Here is a 16,756-nt window from a genome sequence, read left to right as displayed (position 1 = left end):
AAGGCGGCTCCCAGTGGCAGGTGGCGGTGGTGGCGGCCCTTGATGCCCGATTCATCACCCCCTTTGACCATTGTAAATGAACTGTGCCATTGACCTCAAGTCTGCTTTTGACGTGCACCACCACCACCACCACCACCACCACTACTACTACTCCTCGACGTGCGCTAACAAGCCCCGTACCGTGCGCCCTCGTTCTCATTCTTCTTTCTCGTCGCCACATTGCTTTTGCCACACTTGCGCGTGTCATCACGCGTCCTAATGCAACCTATACACTAACCCAAATACTCGGCCGCCACTTTTACTCTCCCACAATCACAAGCATTGTACATACATACAAACAAACATTACATACATACACACACGTGTGAGGAGGTTACAGTACAATTCACAGCGACGCGTCCAGCAACCAATCAATGGAACCCAAGGGCGATCCGCTCCCGAGCGACTTCCCTCCCATCTTCACACGCGACACTACACTTGGCGCCCTCTTGTGCGCACCACCGGCATACATTGTGCTCGCATACGACTCGACATTTACAACCGCCTAGGACCTTTGTGCTAGAAACAAGGTCGTGATTTTGGTCTCTTGTTCCCTCATTTATATTCCCTACCTCCAGCCAAAACCCACGCCATCTGTGTTCAGAATCCCTATACCAACATGTCTACTTCGCCCTCTCTGCGCTCCTCCTCGTTTGGAGACATGCCGAGTCCCTCTACGCCAGATTCCACACCATCTGCCGCCTCACGGGGAGGATATTTCTCTGTTATCCCCAAGTCCGAGTACCTCAAAAATGCAATCCATGCACGGAGGGCCCAACCAAGTCCATTCCTACCGCCTCAGGATTTGATACCCAAGTCTTCTTCGCCTGCACCAAGCTCCGCACAGCAAAGAACGTCCCGAGTCTCACCGGATATCTTTCTCCAGTATGCTCTATCCGAAGAACAAACAGCGCCTGTTTCTCCCGTCCAGCGGAGGCGACCCTCCGACTTTGGCTTTGCGACATCCAAGACGAACAGGGAACTTAGCAAAGAGGTTGAAAGGCTCAAGGAAAGTCTCATGACTGCCAACCTGCGGGTGGAGCTGCTCAGCAGACACAAAAAGGAATCACAAGACAAACTTGCCTCAGCCTTGGAAACAATAGAGCGCCTCGAGCCCATCGAAGACGAGGTCCATGATCTCCGCGCTGAAAATAAAAAACTAAAGCTTAGAGTCAACAGCATGAAAGAGGAAATGGCACGTCTCAACAAAGTCAACGAGGATCATCGCAAGATCAACGAAGAGCTCACTACCATAGCAAGCGAGAGTGCTGCACACTGGTCGGCTCACGAATCTGCCATTGACGAAGCAGCTGAATATATCATCAAGATGGAAGAAGAGAAAGCTGCCCTCTCCCAGGAGCTTCAGGAGCTCAAGGAGCGAGTCGCTGCTATTGAACGTGTCTCTTCCGAAACCCCGCTCGCCGCTGGTCTTGACAAGTACCCATCACGTGTCTACAGCGTCGACGAATCGCGGCCTTCGACGAGCCATTTTGACTCGGACTACTATAGCCAACCTGCTTCACCCCAGCCAAAGCCAAGCAGCGAATCAGTCAATTCTTTGATGCCTTCAGAGCGATCAAGAAAATTTCTTGATTTGACCGAGCAACACAGACGATCAGCTCGCGATCTGGTCCAGCGCATGTCGGCAGCATCCCTAAGAGCACTTTGTGACGCAACTCCGTGCCCTATCTATCAACAGCAAATTGCTACTGTTGAAGAAGAAGATAGATCACCCACTCCCCGGAAAGCTTCTGTACAGCACCGCAGGGGCTATGAGGCTGCTTCACCAGCTTTGATGCCTGCTGCAGAAATTTGCCCTTCTCGGCCTTATACCGTGGCGCCATACTCAGAGACAGCATCCCACCCAGATGGCTTACGTGGCCTGTATCATCCTGATCGAGCTAGGAATCGCAGAGCAAACAACCTCCGCTCATCTTCGGGCCAATTTGAGAGCCCTACAAATACACATCGTCTTGCCACTCGTCCACAGACCACATACGAAACATGGCAACGGCCTGGATTTGCAGAGTCTGAAGTCGATCTTACATCGGTAGTCGATCCGTTAGAAGACAAAGAGCGGTGGTGGCGTAGCATGGACCGCCTAACTCTTGAACAAGTAATTGCTCGCTATACAACATTTGATAAACGGCCCCAATCTAACACGAATCCAGCAGCTATCCAAACCCGAGAACCGGCGAAGCTCAATGCTTTCGTCACTCCGATCCGATCGGTGATGAATGATAAAGACCTTCGACGAAGTAAGAAATCATGTGCTTCAGCCAAGGCTGATTTGTCGTATGTCTCTCTTCGCTAAACCTACTTGTCACAGGTCGAAGAGGGTGAAACTGTTCATTCTGGACGAAATGATCTATGGGAAGGTTGTTGTAATACCCTAATGACGTCTACGACCTTTAATATTTTCTTTACATCCTTCAACTGGCGTTTTACCAAAGAAGGAACCAATCAAAACGTACTCCACATCAGGAGGATAATGACGGCTAGGTGTAACATCAATCGTGCATCAGCATCACGAAGTACGGGTTTGGGTAAGTGTTTTTGTCCACTTGGAGTTTATTCAAGCAGGTATATACATGTGATACCTTGAAACTACATTGTTTCGTTGTGACTAGACAAAGTACATCTGTGTTGTACAATTATTATTATTATTATTATTGCTATCAGTATTAGTATAACTAGTTAATCCACTCTATTTCGGTCAATGTATGTCTACTACTCGGAATCTTCCGTAAGGAAGAATGTCATAATTCATCAATGCCACTACGTAGGCGACGTAAAGACTTATACATGCCTATATCCCATATTAGAAGATAATAGGTTTGTATCTGTGCAGAAGCGAAAACGAGGCAGACAAATATCCGCAGAAGTACATGGATCTCCCATCGTTTTCATCTGTTCATTCTTTGCTTTTCCCCTACATTTTTTTTTCTTGTCCGCCACCACGTGGTGTTGTTGTTTTTCAAGAGCAAAAGTAACATTGATGCAGCAACCTTGTCTTGTTCGCGCGCTCACGCACAGACGCCTTTGCACATGCCGCGCGCCTGTTTCCGTTTCCTAGCTCCCTGCCCCCACACTTCCCCCATCGTCATCGGACAGCTTCCACTCTCGTGTTATCCCATCTTTCCTTTGACCCCCCATTTTTACCATCACTCACGCGCTCTTTTTTTTTATATCTCACGCACGCGCAGACAAAGTCCCACCCAACACACCAGATATGCGCTCTTCGCCCTAATCCGCCTCGCCCTACCCTTTTTACCTTTCATACACGTGCGACTTGACAAGCGACCGGCGCAATGATATCCTCTGGCTTCACCAATGCGCCCGTCTCCCAGCTCCTCGTCTTCGGCACTGTCATTACGGCCCTCCTAGCTACACTTACCGATACAAGATACTATCTGCATATACTCGTTGTGCCGCATATCTGGGGTTATGGCCAGTTTTGGCGTTTTGTGACGTGGCAGGTACGTTTGGCTACGACTGTCTATTCTGGGGAGGGGGAATGTGAAGAGAGGAATACATGAGGAGGTCAAAGAAGCTAACGTGAGAGATCAGCTTAGCTACACGAATTCTACAGAGGTGCTATTCGCAGTTGTTTCGTTCTACCAACTACGCGTTATGGAGCGATTATGGGGAAGTCGCAAGTTTGCCGTAAGTTTTGACCTGTTTCTATTACCCGCAAAAAAGTGATCTCTTTTATAATAGGCAAAATAGCTAACAGGATATCCTGATTGAAACAGTCGTTCCTCGTTTCGACTCTGCCATACACCACACTCCTACCACCCCTCATCCTAACCTTTATCCTGCGGCCCCTCACGTTTGCGCATATGAACCACCTCTCCGCGGGACCTACTGCTATGCTCTTCGCCCTCATCGCAAACTACTACGCCGCCGTCCCATATACATATCGCTATAGCATCTCTCCGTGGGCACCTACCACAACTACCTCTGCATCCTCCTCACAATCTATAACCGCCCTCTGGTCGCGCAGCCTAACGCTAACATCAAAATCGCTCTCCTACCTCGCGCCTTTACAGCTCGCCTTCTCGCAGTTCCCCGGTTCCTTGCTCGCGGCTGCCATTGGCTGGGGTGTCGGCACCGCGTACCGGCGAGACTTGCTTCCTGGGGCTACCCGCTGGCGCGTCCCCGGATGGATGGTTGGCGAGGAGAATCGCGACTCGAGAGGCTTTGAGGGGCTGAGAGCCAGATTGGATGCAGAGAGGGAGAGAGAAGGCGGGGCTGGGGATGGACTCGCGACGGGGATATTGGCAGGAGAAACGGGAAATGCACAGCAGGCCAGGCAGAGGAGAACGTTGGGCGATGTCGTGGCCGAGCAGTTCAGAGGGAGGGGATAGTCTTTCCTTCTTCTTTCATTATCACTTCTGTCTTTCTTGGTTTCGTACGAGAGGGATGTGGCTGGTATAGGATACACATGTATATATTTGGTCAAATTATTGAGTATTGTCTTAGCCGTGACGAAGATGGAGAACCGAAAGAGAACCTAGTCATGTGCGACAATGTAGCATATATTGATCATTTCACCCTTCTCTGTTTTCACCTTTCCTAACTTTTGACCCTGACCTCTTTGTACAGGTTGACTCCTCACAAAAATCAAAAGCTTCATTCTCAAATAGCAGACAGAAGCAGTCAAGTATACACATGATATATCTTGTTGCACAAGATGAGTAAAATAAACTCAACATGTTGGTAAATGGCGTCATGCACTCTGACTTGCAGCAAAATACTACGATCAAATGACAAGGTAAAAAGTATTCATTGAAATAGATTGGAAGTGTTTAACATACCAATTAAAGTGTACCCCGAAAAGATATGCCCGTCACAAAACCGAACGAGGCTACCATCAGTCACCAGAAACGCCGCCATCATCATGCAAGACAACGTCTGTCTTTCTAAGGATTAATATTTAGTGCTTGCCCCTGTCGTCACTGCGCGCCGCACTCTTCTTCTTCTCGGCTAACGCCGTCTCGTGCTCAGCCAGCTTTTCCTCCGAGGAACCGTCCTCCTTGAAAACCCTGGCACGGTCGACTGAGCCAGGAATGTACTCAGGTAGTTCGCTGCGACCGATAAGAGTAACCAGGATGCTGGCACCGACAATCATGGTGAGAACAAAGCGGTATACGGCGTACCAGTCGGGAGTCCAGCCACGGTATGCAGCTCCTATAGTTGATCACGTCAGTCATTGAATAAAAACGCAAAAAAAAAGTAATACCATGGTGAATACTCACGGGTATCAACATAGTAAAGTGCAGTGAATCCCAGGAATTGAGTAATTAGTGCACCCTCGATAGGCATCATGAGTGTAGACCAGGCTACCATAGGCGTCACGACACCGATGGCGTACCGCTTGTATCCTTGGTAACCACCGTAACCCGCCCACTCGAGTCCCCAGTGAATGGCACCAAGAAAGCTGAGAATCGAAGCGCCGTATCCGACCTGGAGGGGCTCAATGAGATGCAGCAGGTATGTAGCGTTCTTCTCTGAAATCATGAAGCCGTAGCCGGCAGTCGAGTGGTTGAGTTCCCACGACAGGTAGACGGTCGAGAGCGAAGTTGCGAGATAAGGAAGCGTGCCAGCGAGACCCAGGTAGAATGCTTCGCGGGGGACTGCGGCAAGAGAAAATGTGTCTTTGACCGTGTTCTATCCAAATGTTAGCTACATGAAGGGACATTTGGTAAGAAAATGGTGCGCTCCGATACATACCACATCATGCTTCATATCGGCCATCATATCCACCTCCTTCTGCGGCCTGTCGCCACCAATCTCAGAAAATATGGGGTGTGTAGTACTGGAGCTCGTGACCGTTTCTGGCGTGGGTTTTATTTCCTCATTTCTGTATCTGCTCTCGGCCTGCTTCTGTCCCTCTGTCAACTTGCCATCAGCCATGCATCGGCGCAAGATGGCGGATGAGGCCGGCTTTAGTGCATTTGCTGCTTGACGCAACTGCGGCCTCTTTGCAGCCAGCGACCCGAACTGTGTTTGCCATTGGAGTGATGGCGCTGTGCGGGAGAAGCATGCCGCTGGCCGGGAAGCTATAGGTGCCGCGACGGACCTTAACGCTAGACGCGACGCTCCGTTGCGAAGCATATTAGATTGATGATAGAGGGAGCACACGGGAAAGAGAAAAGTGCGGATAATAGACCGGGTGAATCCACACACACACACACTGCAACAGAACAAGAGGCTGAATATGAAAAAAAGTAAGAAAAGAATAGAGAGAGGGCAGAAAAGGCTCAACTTTGCATTTGTGATTGAAGATGCAAGCTCCCCCGCAAAATGACGCGCGACACTACTGTGACGTCATGCTTGATCCTCAGCTACGACTACATCACAACGCCGGCCATGGTTCGGCATCGTAGCCGCCATCCTTGCCAAGCGGTGGATCGAAACGGTCCTGCGACCCATAAATATCTTGGACATACTGTCGAAATCAGGCAATCAGTCTTTTCACTGTCGTTCCCAGAGTCGGCCCGACGGCCTAGAGGCAAAGTCCACCTATCCCTGTTTTCAGCTGGTTATCAAGATACCAAGAGCCGGTAATCACATTTGCTAGTAAATGACTGCATTGAGTGTCGATAGAAATTGTCATTGCCTTAGGTCATAGAGTAAAGAATACACATTACAAGAATCAATCCGTACAAGCCAAAATAACCACACTATGCTGTGTACTGAGAATCAAATTATGCCTCGGGATCCACCCTCCTTCCAGCCATTTCGATCAACCCTTCGCATTCCATCGGTCATTGTACGCATTGACCCCCACAGCAACCTGGCGGTAGAACCAGTTCCTGCTTCCCTCGTCACTGACAGGAATGAATGGCCCATTTGTACCTCCTTTCAGCGTAATGGCCAATCCTGTCCTCTCCTTGCTGATCGTCTGTACATCCTTGAGTGGCACATCCCACTCGGTTTGCAGCTTCTTCGTGCGCACCATCATGAGGCCGTTGTAGGTGAGCATGACGAGCATCTCCTTGTTTTGCAGCTCGAGATGCGCAATGTAGTCCTCGTTGAAGTATTTGCCGTTGTCAAGCGTCTTCAACCAAAACTGTCCAAGCGCTTCACGCTGAGAGTACGGTCGCACAATGCCATCCGTGCCAATGAAACGCGTCAGGCGCACACGGTCGAGGCCCTCCTGGTCAAACACTGTGGTTGTATTGCGCACGCCTTCAGCCATGTTGGACGCAAGATCAAAGGCTCCAATCGCAGCCTTGGTAGGTACACCGAGCAGCCCCTTTCCGACGCCTTTGACAAAACCAAGAGCACCCTCCTTTTCTGCCCCTTGAATGGGGTGGCGAGCAAGGCCACCGAGCCCACTGGCTAAACTGCTGGCAAAAGCATTGCCACCGGACGTAATACCGTAAAGGGCATGCTTGGGCCGGTTGCGAGAGCGGGACATGCGACGCGAATCCTGGAACTCCTTGTCGAGAGTTGCCGCAGAGAGACCCTTTGACATACTGCCAGTAAACTTGGCCATACTGTCTGAGAAGCCAAACACCGATTTCTTGACAAAACTCGATGCACCCTTTGCGATACCGATACCAAGATCCTCAGGACGATCAGATTTGACCAGACCCTGGTACGGCTCGTAGAAGATATCCGCAACGCCAGAGCTGATGTTGTTGAAGAGACCGACCGGGTTGCCAAGGAAATCGGCAGATCCAATAATCACGTGGACTTGTCGCAGTGACTCTTGAACATAGTGGTTCTTGATATTGTTGATCAATGCGGTTGTCGAGATACGAGCGTTCTCAAGCATCAACGAGTTGTATCGTACTGGTGCATCGTTGACATTGCCAATCGACATGGTAAGAACGTTGACTGCGAACATGAATGGATTGGAAGTAGTCATGGTGTCTTCTGCATTGATACGCTCCGTCCGGACAAATGAAAGATCGATTTGCATAGGCTGAAGATGTAGGAGCTCGAAGTAGACATCTTGGCCAGACTGTTCTTGCTTTGGTTCGGGAATACTGAGGTTTTCATCCCACAGCTTGCCTTGCTTCTCTTCAGTCCAAGACGCACCAGGTATATTCGCGAAGTCGATCATGGCAAAGATGAAGTCTTCATCGATTTCGACAGTCATCTGCTGAAGCAAGAATGTGAAGTACTTGATGTACAAGACACCATACGAGTCATCCTTGACTTTAGTGATTGTGGTCTGGAAGATAGGGTGTGCCTCCATCTCCTTTCCGGTCTTTGGAACAACACTGGGATAGAAGATGATGGGGAAGATACCGCCGTAAAGCTGGTTGTCGACCTGAATCCACTTGACCTGCATATTGACCATCTGGTACAGCGGTGAGTCCGAGTACTTCAGCTCAATGTCACGGAGCGTAACGTAGACCAGCTCCTTCAGGTGACGATTGACGAGCGAAATGCCAATACCAGCAAGCCGTAGCTGTACTTTAAAGGTGACATCCGTATCCATGTCCTTGACTTCGAATCCGGTCGTTGTTGATGATGACCCTGCAGACTTTTGCTTATACATGCTCTTCGAGGGTTTGTAATTTGCTATTTCCAGAGTCTGCGTAGGACCTGCAGCAACGACGTTGAGATCAATAACCTTCATGCCTCCACCTTCTTGACCAGGTGGAATCTTGAATGGAATGAGCGGTCCAATCTCGGCGAGTTTGACATGTCGCTCTCGACCATTGGCACTAATCACAATTTCTTTGTTCCTCGCTGCTGGGAAATCCCATGCGTATGGCATGATGCTTCGAGGAGGCAGACGGTACCTGATCGGCCGGAAGCCAGAGCCGCGGTCATCTTCATCCTCATCTAGGTTTGGGTTTACTTGCCAATACAAGAACTCTTGATCGCTCATGTTCTTGAAAGAGAATGGCCAGTGCTTGTTCTCAACACTGATGTGACAGAATATGGTTGCTGCTTCCATGAGAATGTCCACACGGACGAGCTTTTGGCGTTGGCCAGCCTTGGAAAGCTTGACATGTACATTGCCAACATTGGAGATATTAAAAGGTGACGACCATTGGTTGTTAACACCGGGGTAACAGAGTGACAGCTGGGGTGCGCCACCTTGTCGCAACCATCGAAGCGGGAAAAGCTCGCCGTCCTTCACCGTCATCCAATCAGATTGTCCAGGTTCACGGATAAGCAGTTCTTCCTTCATCTTATTGTTGATGATGAAGCGTGGCGCGATGGAGACGGTCTTGGTCAAGTTATACTTGCCCTCGCCCTCTGAGACGGACACACCAAGGTGCATGTCAGAACGCGTTTTGACAGACGGCAAAGCCACTGTGTATGTGCTACCAATTGCGTCGAAACTCTGAGGTTTGCTCCAATTGGAATCGCCAACCCTTATCAGAGCACGGTTCTTCTTGTTCTCGGTTGGGTAAGAGAACATGAAGGGTAAGCCCTTGCCAGTATCCTCTTGGTTGTCCGTGACAACGCCTTGCCCGGCAGCGGCTCGTCCTGAGGCCATGGATTGCTGTGCTCGAACATCCAGCTGTAGTCCAGTGCGGTTGAGTATGATGTATGGACTGTAGATGGCTACCTTGAAAGCGCCACCGCCATCAGGGAAGTTGCTAGAGTATGTTAGTATACTTTCATCGTTGAATCGAGTAGAGATAATCTTACAAGAAATGCATGTTGAGGTGTAGAACTGTGTCATTGTTATCCCTCACTTCAAGCACCTTTTCTCTTCTGAAGCTTTCGCGGTCGGTGGAGTTGATGATGCCAAACTTGCTGGGTTTGAAGGGCCCATCCTGCATCTCAACACTGATTAGCAGCAGATGAGAGAGCTCCACTACGTGCACTGGACTGATACCACCCTTCCGAAGGAAATTTGTCCAGTCCTTCTTTGTGTTGCTGTCATAAATCCTGTACTTGAAGTCATATGGAAGAAGGTTGTGGACTTCAACTGGCGCCTGGAGGCGAAGCCTCATGTATGGATAGACACCAGTCAAAGGATCCTTCTTATCATAGGCTGCATGCAACTGGAAGAAGAACGGTGGCGCTTGGTCGTCCTGCTCTCCACGGCATGTAATTGTCCGAGTAGGGCGCTTGAGAAGGTCTTTCCAGAATAGGCGCTCATTAGACCAGGCATATCCGAAGCCTTGGTCTGGGCGAACAATTATGGAATGCATGTGGCAAGCGCCAACAGGAGCTGGCCTAGCATCCCCAGGAGGAATCTTATCGATTTTAAGAAGATGGCCGTCCTCAGGACTGAACATTCCAAGTTCAATTGGGATCTGAGTGTTGTTCTCCACCAATAATGGGGAGCGGATAGTAATGTTCTTGACGTTGTCCGATCCAAGCTTCACATCAATCAGCAGGCGATGCTGAATGCGGTCCTGTTTCGGCTTTAGGTTGTATAGAAATTCGCCCTCGCGATGCACCTGTACGCGAGTAAGAGAGTCAAAGCCACTGCCTTGCAGCTGGATTCCAAGCATCCCAGTGGCACTTTCGGTAGAAAGCGTTTCTCTTGCTGACATGGGATTTTCGAATCGCCACGGCTGCTCTTCTCCATCTTCAAGCTTAGCAGCGAAGCCCTCATTCTCTTTGCCCTCAGCCCAAATATCAATGCTAAAACCCGTGTAATTGCGCACACGGTACGGCGCATCGTTGCCTCGGGGCTTAGACAGAATGTCGTCTTCGCTGGTGAGGAAGTCGAAGGACTTGGATCCCAGCGCAATCGTAGCGGCTGTTACTGTGAGTTCCATCGATTTGCGAGAATAGAGATCCACAGTTAACTTTTCTGGGTCCTGGTTCTTGGACATATGGAACCCGACACTCCAAGGTTCGATCAACGGCTCCCATGCGGACTTGGAGAAATTGTACACATTAATCAGTGTGTCGACGGATGTATCAGCGACCATTGCACCCGTCCAATCTCGTACATCGACTACAAACTTCTTCACGCGCCAATCGAGCATGGGCATCTCATGTACATCACCGATGAGCACAACGCGTATGCCTTCAAAACTGACATGCAGCTCTTCTCTTTTGACGACAGCTGAAGCAGGGGCTTGTTGATGGGTCGTCTGCTGCATAGATCGCTTGCTGGTTGCAACAGATTTTGCTTGACCCTTGTGAGTTGATGCTTTGGCTGCATGAGACGTGCCCTTTTTGGATAGTGTGGCCGCCTTGAGTTTTTGGGCTTCTGCGGACGCCATAGGTTTCTCGGCGGGAGCAGTCATTGCAGATGCTCGGTTCACAATCTGCATGGCCAACAAGATATCGCGCAGTGACAGTCGTAGGACGAGAGGCTCTATGTCGACGGTTATGCTCGTCATTGAAGACTTTGAACTCTGGTTTCGCACGTCCAAGGCTGACTGGATGCTGAAGTCGTCAAGAATGCGCATGCGATTGGTCTCGAATCGGTCCATGCGGCACAAAAACATACCGACTTTGTCAACTTGTAGTGTCATTGCTTGCTGTTTAGAAATGAGCACTTGCTTGGTGCCAAGGACAATGGCTTCTGAGTTGGCTAAAGCTGGGTTCGCAATGAGGACAACTTGCGCATCCACCAAGTTCACACGGAATGACACGCTCATGCCATTGTCGGCAGGTGCTTCGGCAGGCTGTGGTACTTCCAGTGTTCGAGAACCATCAGGCGACATGATATCGTCCTCATCGCTATCCGTTTCTTCCTGTTCGGCTCCTTGTTCAATAGTCAAGGGCTCATCAGTGGCAAGACCTGCATTGGCAAATGCCTGTAGAGCAAACAAGTAGTCTAGAGCCAATATGATGCGCGGACTGTCAATGGTCAGAAGCGCAATCATACTGCGCTCTTGTCCGCCAGCAATGGACACACTAGCCATAAACTGCTGTTTGACATCATTGTTGATGAGTGACATGATCTTGCGGAACTTGTTGGTACCCTGCATACGGCTGTCTCGGATAGTGAAGGATTGTATGACAAGCTCCGCTTCCATAGCTCCGTCGCTGATCATGCGGACCTTCACATTGGTGTCGTTCAAAGAGAACTTTGAAAGGCTAGCGGCTTCGACGTCACCAACAGGTTCACCATCCTCAGATTTGACGAGCTCTAGACCGATAGTGCCAACTTTGAAGACAAAGTCCAGCTTCGTCCACTTGTCTTGATCGGTATGTAGTTCAGGTCCTTGTGAAGTCACCACGTCCTTGGATGGTGCCGAATTTTCATCGCTCTTGCCCGTTAGTTGACGTGCAGGGCCCGTCGTCTCATTTGGCAGATCGGCTTGGACGTCCTCTTCAATAGCTTCGGGCTCTGTAGCGAAGGCTGTAGGTATAGATCGTGACAGCTCCAAAGCAAACTTCATCTGCTCGGGTGTGAGTTGCAAATTGATGTTCGACATAGACCCATCAATCTCGAGATCTGGTCGCTGTTGTCCGGGCCTATGCTCAACCATGGTGATTTTGAAGTCGAGATCCACTTTGTCGATCAACTGCAGCTCTTCAGAGCGGTCTTCATTGTAATGGAGTCTCGAGGTAAGCTTGATGTTTCTGATGCCGGCCGAAATCTTGTTGGCAGTCTCTGCACTCTCAGAGTCGTCCAGAGGGACAAAACTGTTTTTCGCGTAGATCTCTCCCAAGTTTGCAGTAAGGGTATCACGATCTAGATTATCGGATACCACCATACGCGGGAAAACAACAATGGGCGTGCTGATGGTGATGTCGTAATGGAATCTTGTCGCTCGTTGTTGAATCTGTGTCGCTTGGTTTGCCGCGGCCTGGCGAGCAGCATTGAAGATGGCCTGCATCTTACCAAATTTGACGGCAAATTGCATGATCTTGCGGAAGGGCTCTGTGAGAAAGTTGATCTTGACAGACCCCGTCTTCAATGCGACAGCCGCGTCGTACCCTGGATAGCTCTCCGAATCAGAGTCGAAAGTCTCGTAGCTGAAATCAGCTAGGTTTTTGCCTTCAATAGTCACGAGTTGGCGAAGCGGAGACTCCTCAGATACGCCTTGGTTGACGTCGTCAATGAGCGACAGGTTTCCAAGTCTTCCACCAATACGCATAGTTTTACCGCTAAGGAAAATACCAACGTTTCCGGAGTTCAGACTCAGCGTGGCGAGTCGTATGCCGTCATTATTTAGAACCACTGCAATGCGCTTCAACTCTGCGCGAATGCGTATCTTGTCTGGTTCTGCTTGCGGCTGCTCAACAACCTGTTGTTCATCTTCTTCCTGCTTGTCCTTGATCTGAGCCTGCTGGTTTTGGGGAGGTCCTGGGTTCGTAAATGTATCCAGAACAAAGTCTAGTAGGGTAAGAAGTGTCCGTCGAGTCACTATCAAATTGATTGTTGAAACGGCGACTTCCAAGTTCGTCGCAATGCCCTCATATTTGGTTTGGAACTCTGGCGATTCTTTGTTCACCTTGATGAACTTTAGTGTGAACAGATCTTTCTGTTCGTCCGCTGATACATCTTCTGACGAGATAATGTTCTTGAACTCGGGGATTGTAGATTCCTCCACGTAGTCTTCAACAGCCAAGCTCCGCAGTCGAACATCTGCAGCCATCTCAAAAGCCTCTTGGTAGAAATCAAGATCGAAACTTTCAGCGACTAACTCGACGAGGAGCTGATCAGCCTTTCTCCCTTCAGGATCTGCTCTGTATAGAGAGCCTTGGAGGCGGTCGACTGTGAATTTGAACTCAAAGTTACGCTGATGTAAATGCACGTTCCGCTTGTCTCCTTTGGACTCTTGCGCGTCCGCAAATTGCTCCTCGGTATCACTGTGGCTGTCCTCTTCCATGACAAGCTCATGCTCTTGCGCAGCAAATGCGAAAGATTTTGAACGTGATCGCCCGAGAGGATCTGCTTCAGACTTGGCCTCATTCTTGGGTTTCAGGTTTGGCGGACCCTTTGATCCTTCGACTACTGGTTTGCTTGGGCTATCATCCCCAAACTTGGGTATGGCCACATCAATCAGTTTCATCAAATTCTTGTACTTGGAGTCCGAAACCGATGCGTGAAGTACGGGCAGATTTCCAGAGACGCGGAACTTTGTCAGATCCGATGCTTTTGGGACGATACATATCTCGATCTTGAAGTCGATATTGATACGGTCGACGATATGGTAGTTCTTCACGCTTGAATCTTCCTCCAACTGCGCACGGGTTTCCTCAATGGACGGCCCTATGAGCACTTGCGTTGACTCCAGCTTCAGGTTGAATTTGTCGTACATTAGATTCTCCAACTTCCGGAAATCCTCCTCCGTGTACTGCTGCTTCTGTTTTGCTTGAATGTCACGAAGAGTTTCCTTGTCGACAAGCTCACTAGTGACGCTCATGTGACCTGCATCCAGGATGAGACAGTTGCTTGATTCCTTGGTAACCGAGTCAGGAACAATGATGAGTGGGGCCTGCAGGTTCAGTTGGGCATTGATAGTCTTGTGTTCAGTAAGAGCGAACTCCAAGCCTGCACGGGTTTGCTGTCGGATGCCTTCAACAGTTGCTCCAGCTGTCTCCATGAGTGCACCAATAGACTCCATGTGCCTCTCTGGAGGCTTGAAGAACTTGGCAACCTCCACCACGAACCTAGGGTTGTAAACAAACTCCATGCTCTTCAGATTCATGGTGAGATTTGTGTCGGCTGCTCCGTCGAGTGGATTGTTTTCGAAGGTCAGAAAGAAGAATGGATCTTCCTTCTCTTCCTCTTCGTCATCCTCGCCCTCCACATCCTTGGGCGACTCGTCATCGTTGAGTTCTTCAATTCGCTTGTCGTCAGGGACGGGTGGTGCGTCCTTGACGGTGATGATTTGCGGGAATAAACTACCCTCAGTAGTACCGTCGTACAAACGCATACCCTCCAGTGCCACCTTGACAAACGTCGAGTCCGTACGCTGTAGCAATTGTGTACTGAAGGAGTCGAAAAGAAGTCGAAGTATCTCGTTTCCCTTGCCATGCGGGTCGCGCTTGAGTGTAAAGCTGCCTGTTCGTAGGCTCATGTTGACCTCTAGCTTGACATACTCACGGGGCATATCCACCGACTCGGCAATGACCTTCTTCTCATCCCAGTCAATGGCGTCGTACAGCTCTTTTCGTTGCTGCTCACTCATCTGAGTGTTGTCCTCTTCGTGCTGCTCCTCTGGCTTGCCTCCCCAGACCCAAGACGTCCAAGTTTGTTTGGGCGGAGGCTTCTTGACACCAACATTCTCTTTGCGTAGCTGGTTACGAGCGAGCGAGCGCCAGAAGCGAAGATCTTCGTACGAAAGCTTCCGCTCCAATCTGTCTAGATCGTCTGTCTCAGTAGCATCAAGCCTCTCTTCGCGCTTCTTCTTCTTGAAAAGTTCAATGTATCGTACCCTGTCATCGCGCCGCTCTTTGAAATATTCCCAGCTCCATTTGCGGTTCTTCTCGTGGATCTTATCGAGTACAGCTTTACCCGCAAATCGGAGCCAGCCAGCGGGGTCTTCTTTGGGCGAAGATTTTGGTTGCAGTTTCTTGTACTCTTGGTGGCGAATGAAGTAGTGAAACAAGTCGACCAACATTAGTGCATCGCGGTATTGATCTTCGTCAATGATGAAACCGAGTTCATCGAACAAGAGTCGAGCCTTCATCTTAGCACGATCCGTTTTGCCCGTTTTGTCCATCTCCAAACCAGCACGCCCACTAATGGGCTTGAGGATGAACTGATGGTCATCTAGATCAGGGTTGTCGCCTCTAGCAATCATGCTTCGTGCCTGCTCTATGAAGTCTGAACGGTCGATTTGTTGCTCATCGCTACTTTGGTTGCCCTTACCAGTACCAATGAGCTTGGCATCTGTGTCCCAGTATACTGCCAAGGATCCAAGGGTGGCCAGCTTGTGCGTCGAGGCAGACGTACCTTGGATGAAGGTAGGTTTCCAGTTCTCGTCAGTACTGATGGCGCTGAAGTCTGCAAGGGTGAGACCGAGGGCGAAGGGGTGGCCGGGATCGGATATTGAGTCCTCATAGCGGATGTGAATGTTCTTGACGGTAACCTGAACGTTATCGACAATGGCAGTGACCAAGCTCGCAGTAAAACTTTGGTTCTTTTGCTGTTCCTCGGGACTCATACCCTCAGTGTTTCTCTCTTTTAGCAGTTCTGCACTGTCAAGCTTCTCCATTTTGACAGCGTGAGCACGCCTCTCCTCCTCATCAGCATCGTAGTCTGCATTCTCCTTTGGCGCTGCCAGCAAGAAGACATCTTCAATGCTGACCTTTAGCGGCTTGCCACGCAGATTTGACCAGGGTATCGATAGTGTCAGAGAGCCAAGATGGCCTTCGATAACGTTCAGCGGCAAACGCAATTGATCAAGGGCTTCGCGACGTAACTCGAGGTCGCGTAGCTTGACGTCTCCAGACCAGATGCCGACATTCAGCTGCTTTGGGTCGAAGTTCTGGACGTACATGCCCAGAAATCGATTCAGCAGTGTCGACACAAGTCCCTCGAGCATGGCGGCGACGTTGGGCCGTTACCCAGGCCGGGCGTCGAAGGCAGGCAAGTGGAGTGTGGGGTATGGAGTGGAAAAGGTATCCTTATCGTTGTATCATAAAACTGTGTGAAGTCATAGGAAACGGCTGTCAATTTGCAGTAGCACTGCAGAAGGGGGTATCGTATACGGTAAACACAAGGCGGGGCGTGAATAAAGGCACAGGTTTTGTGTGTGAGGCGTCGAGAATTACCGAGGCCGCAGCCAGGAAGAAAACAAAATAAGTAATCTAGCAAAGAATACAGAGGCCAGACATTGGAGAGGGGAGTGGCACCACACACAAC

General features: G+C 49.9%; 4 protein-coding genes across 4 annotated transcripts; 2 read left to right on the top strand and 2 right to left on the bottom strand.

The window, feature by feature from the left end:
- Positions 1-658: 658 nt before the first annotated feature.
- Positions 659-2,273, top strand: COCSADRAFT_167256 (uncharacterized protein; the record flags this gene model as incomplete). The annotated part of the gene is made up of 2 exons (XM_007697529.1): positions 659-2,155; positions 2,211-2,273. The coding sequence occupies 2 exons, from the start codon at positions 659-661 to the stop codon at positions 2,271-2,273; spliced, it is 1,560 nt and encodes a 519-aa protein (XP_007695719.1).
- An 875-nt stretch (positions 2,274-3,148) lies between these two features.
- COCSADRAFT_32946 (uncharacterized protein) lies at positions 3,149-4,605 on the top strand. Its single transcript, XM_007697226.1, has 3 exons — positions 3,149-3,518; positions 3,610-3,705; positions 3,795-4,605. Exons 1-3 carry the CDS (start codon positions 3,351-3,353, stop codon positions 4,407-4,409), a joined length of 879 nt encoding a protein of 292 aa, XP_007695416.1. The 5' UTR covers positions 3,149-3,350; the 3' UTR covers positions 4,410-4,605.
- Positions 4,606-4,978: 373 nt separating this feature from the next.
- COCSADRAFT_22474 (uncharacterized protein) lies at positions 4,979-6,159 on the bottom strand (the record flags this gene model as incomplete). The annotated part of the gene is made up of 3 exons (XM_007697167.1): positions 4,979-5,232; positions 5,301-5,712; positions 5,776-6,159. The coding sequence occupies 3 exons, from the start codon at positions 6,157-6,159 to the stop codon at positions 4,979-4,981; spliced, it is 1,050 nt and encodes a 349-aa protein (XP_007695357.1).
- A 470-nt stretch (positions 6,160-6,629) lies between these two features.
- On the bottom strand, positions 6,630-16,753 carry COCSADRAFT_32943 (uncharacterized protein). Its single transcript, XM_007697225.1, has 2 exons — positions 9,670-16,753; positions 6,630-9,617 (listed from the first exon to the last, which is right to left on the bottom strand). The coding sequence occupies exons 1-2, from the start codon at positions 16,434-16,436 to the stop codon at positions 6,791-6,793; spliced, it is 9,594 nt and encodes a 3,197-aa protein (XP_007695415.1). The 5' UTR covers positions 16,437-16,753; the 3' UTR covers positions 6,630-6,790.
- Positions 16,754-16,756: the final 3 nt, after the last annotated feature.

This window comes from Bipolaris sorokiniana, assembly GCF_000338995.1.
Source record: "Bipolaris sorokiniana ND90Pr unplaced genomic scaffold COCSAscaffold_2, whole genome shotgun sequence".
In the NCBI taxonomy this organism is placed as follows: Eukaryota; Fungi; Ascomycota; class Dothideomycetes; order Pleosporales; family Pleosporaceae; genus Bipolaris; species Bipolaris sorokiniana.
The sequence above is the reverse complement of the archived record's forward strand: the minus strand, read 5'-3'. Positions and strand labels throughout refer to the sequence as shown.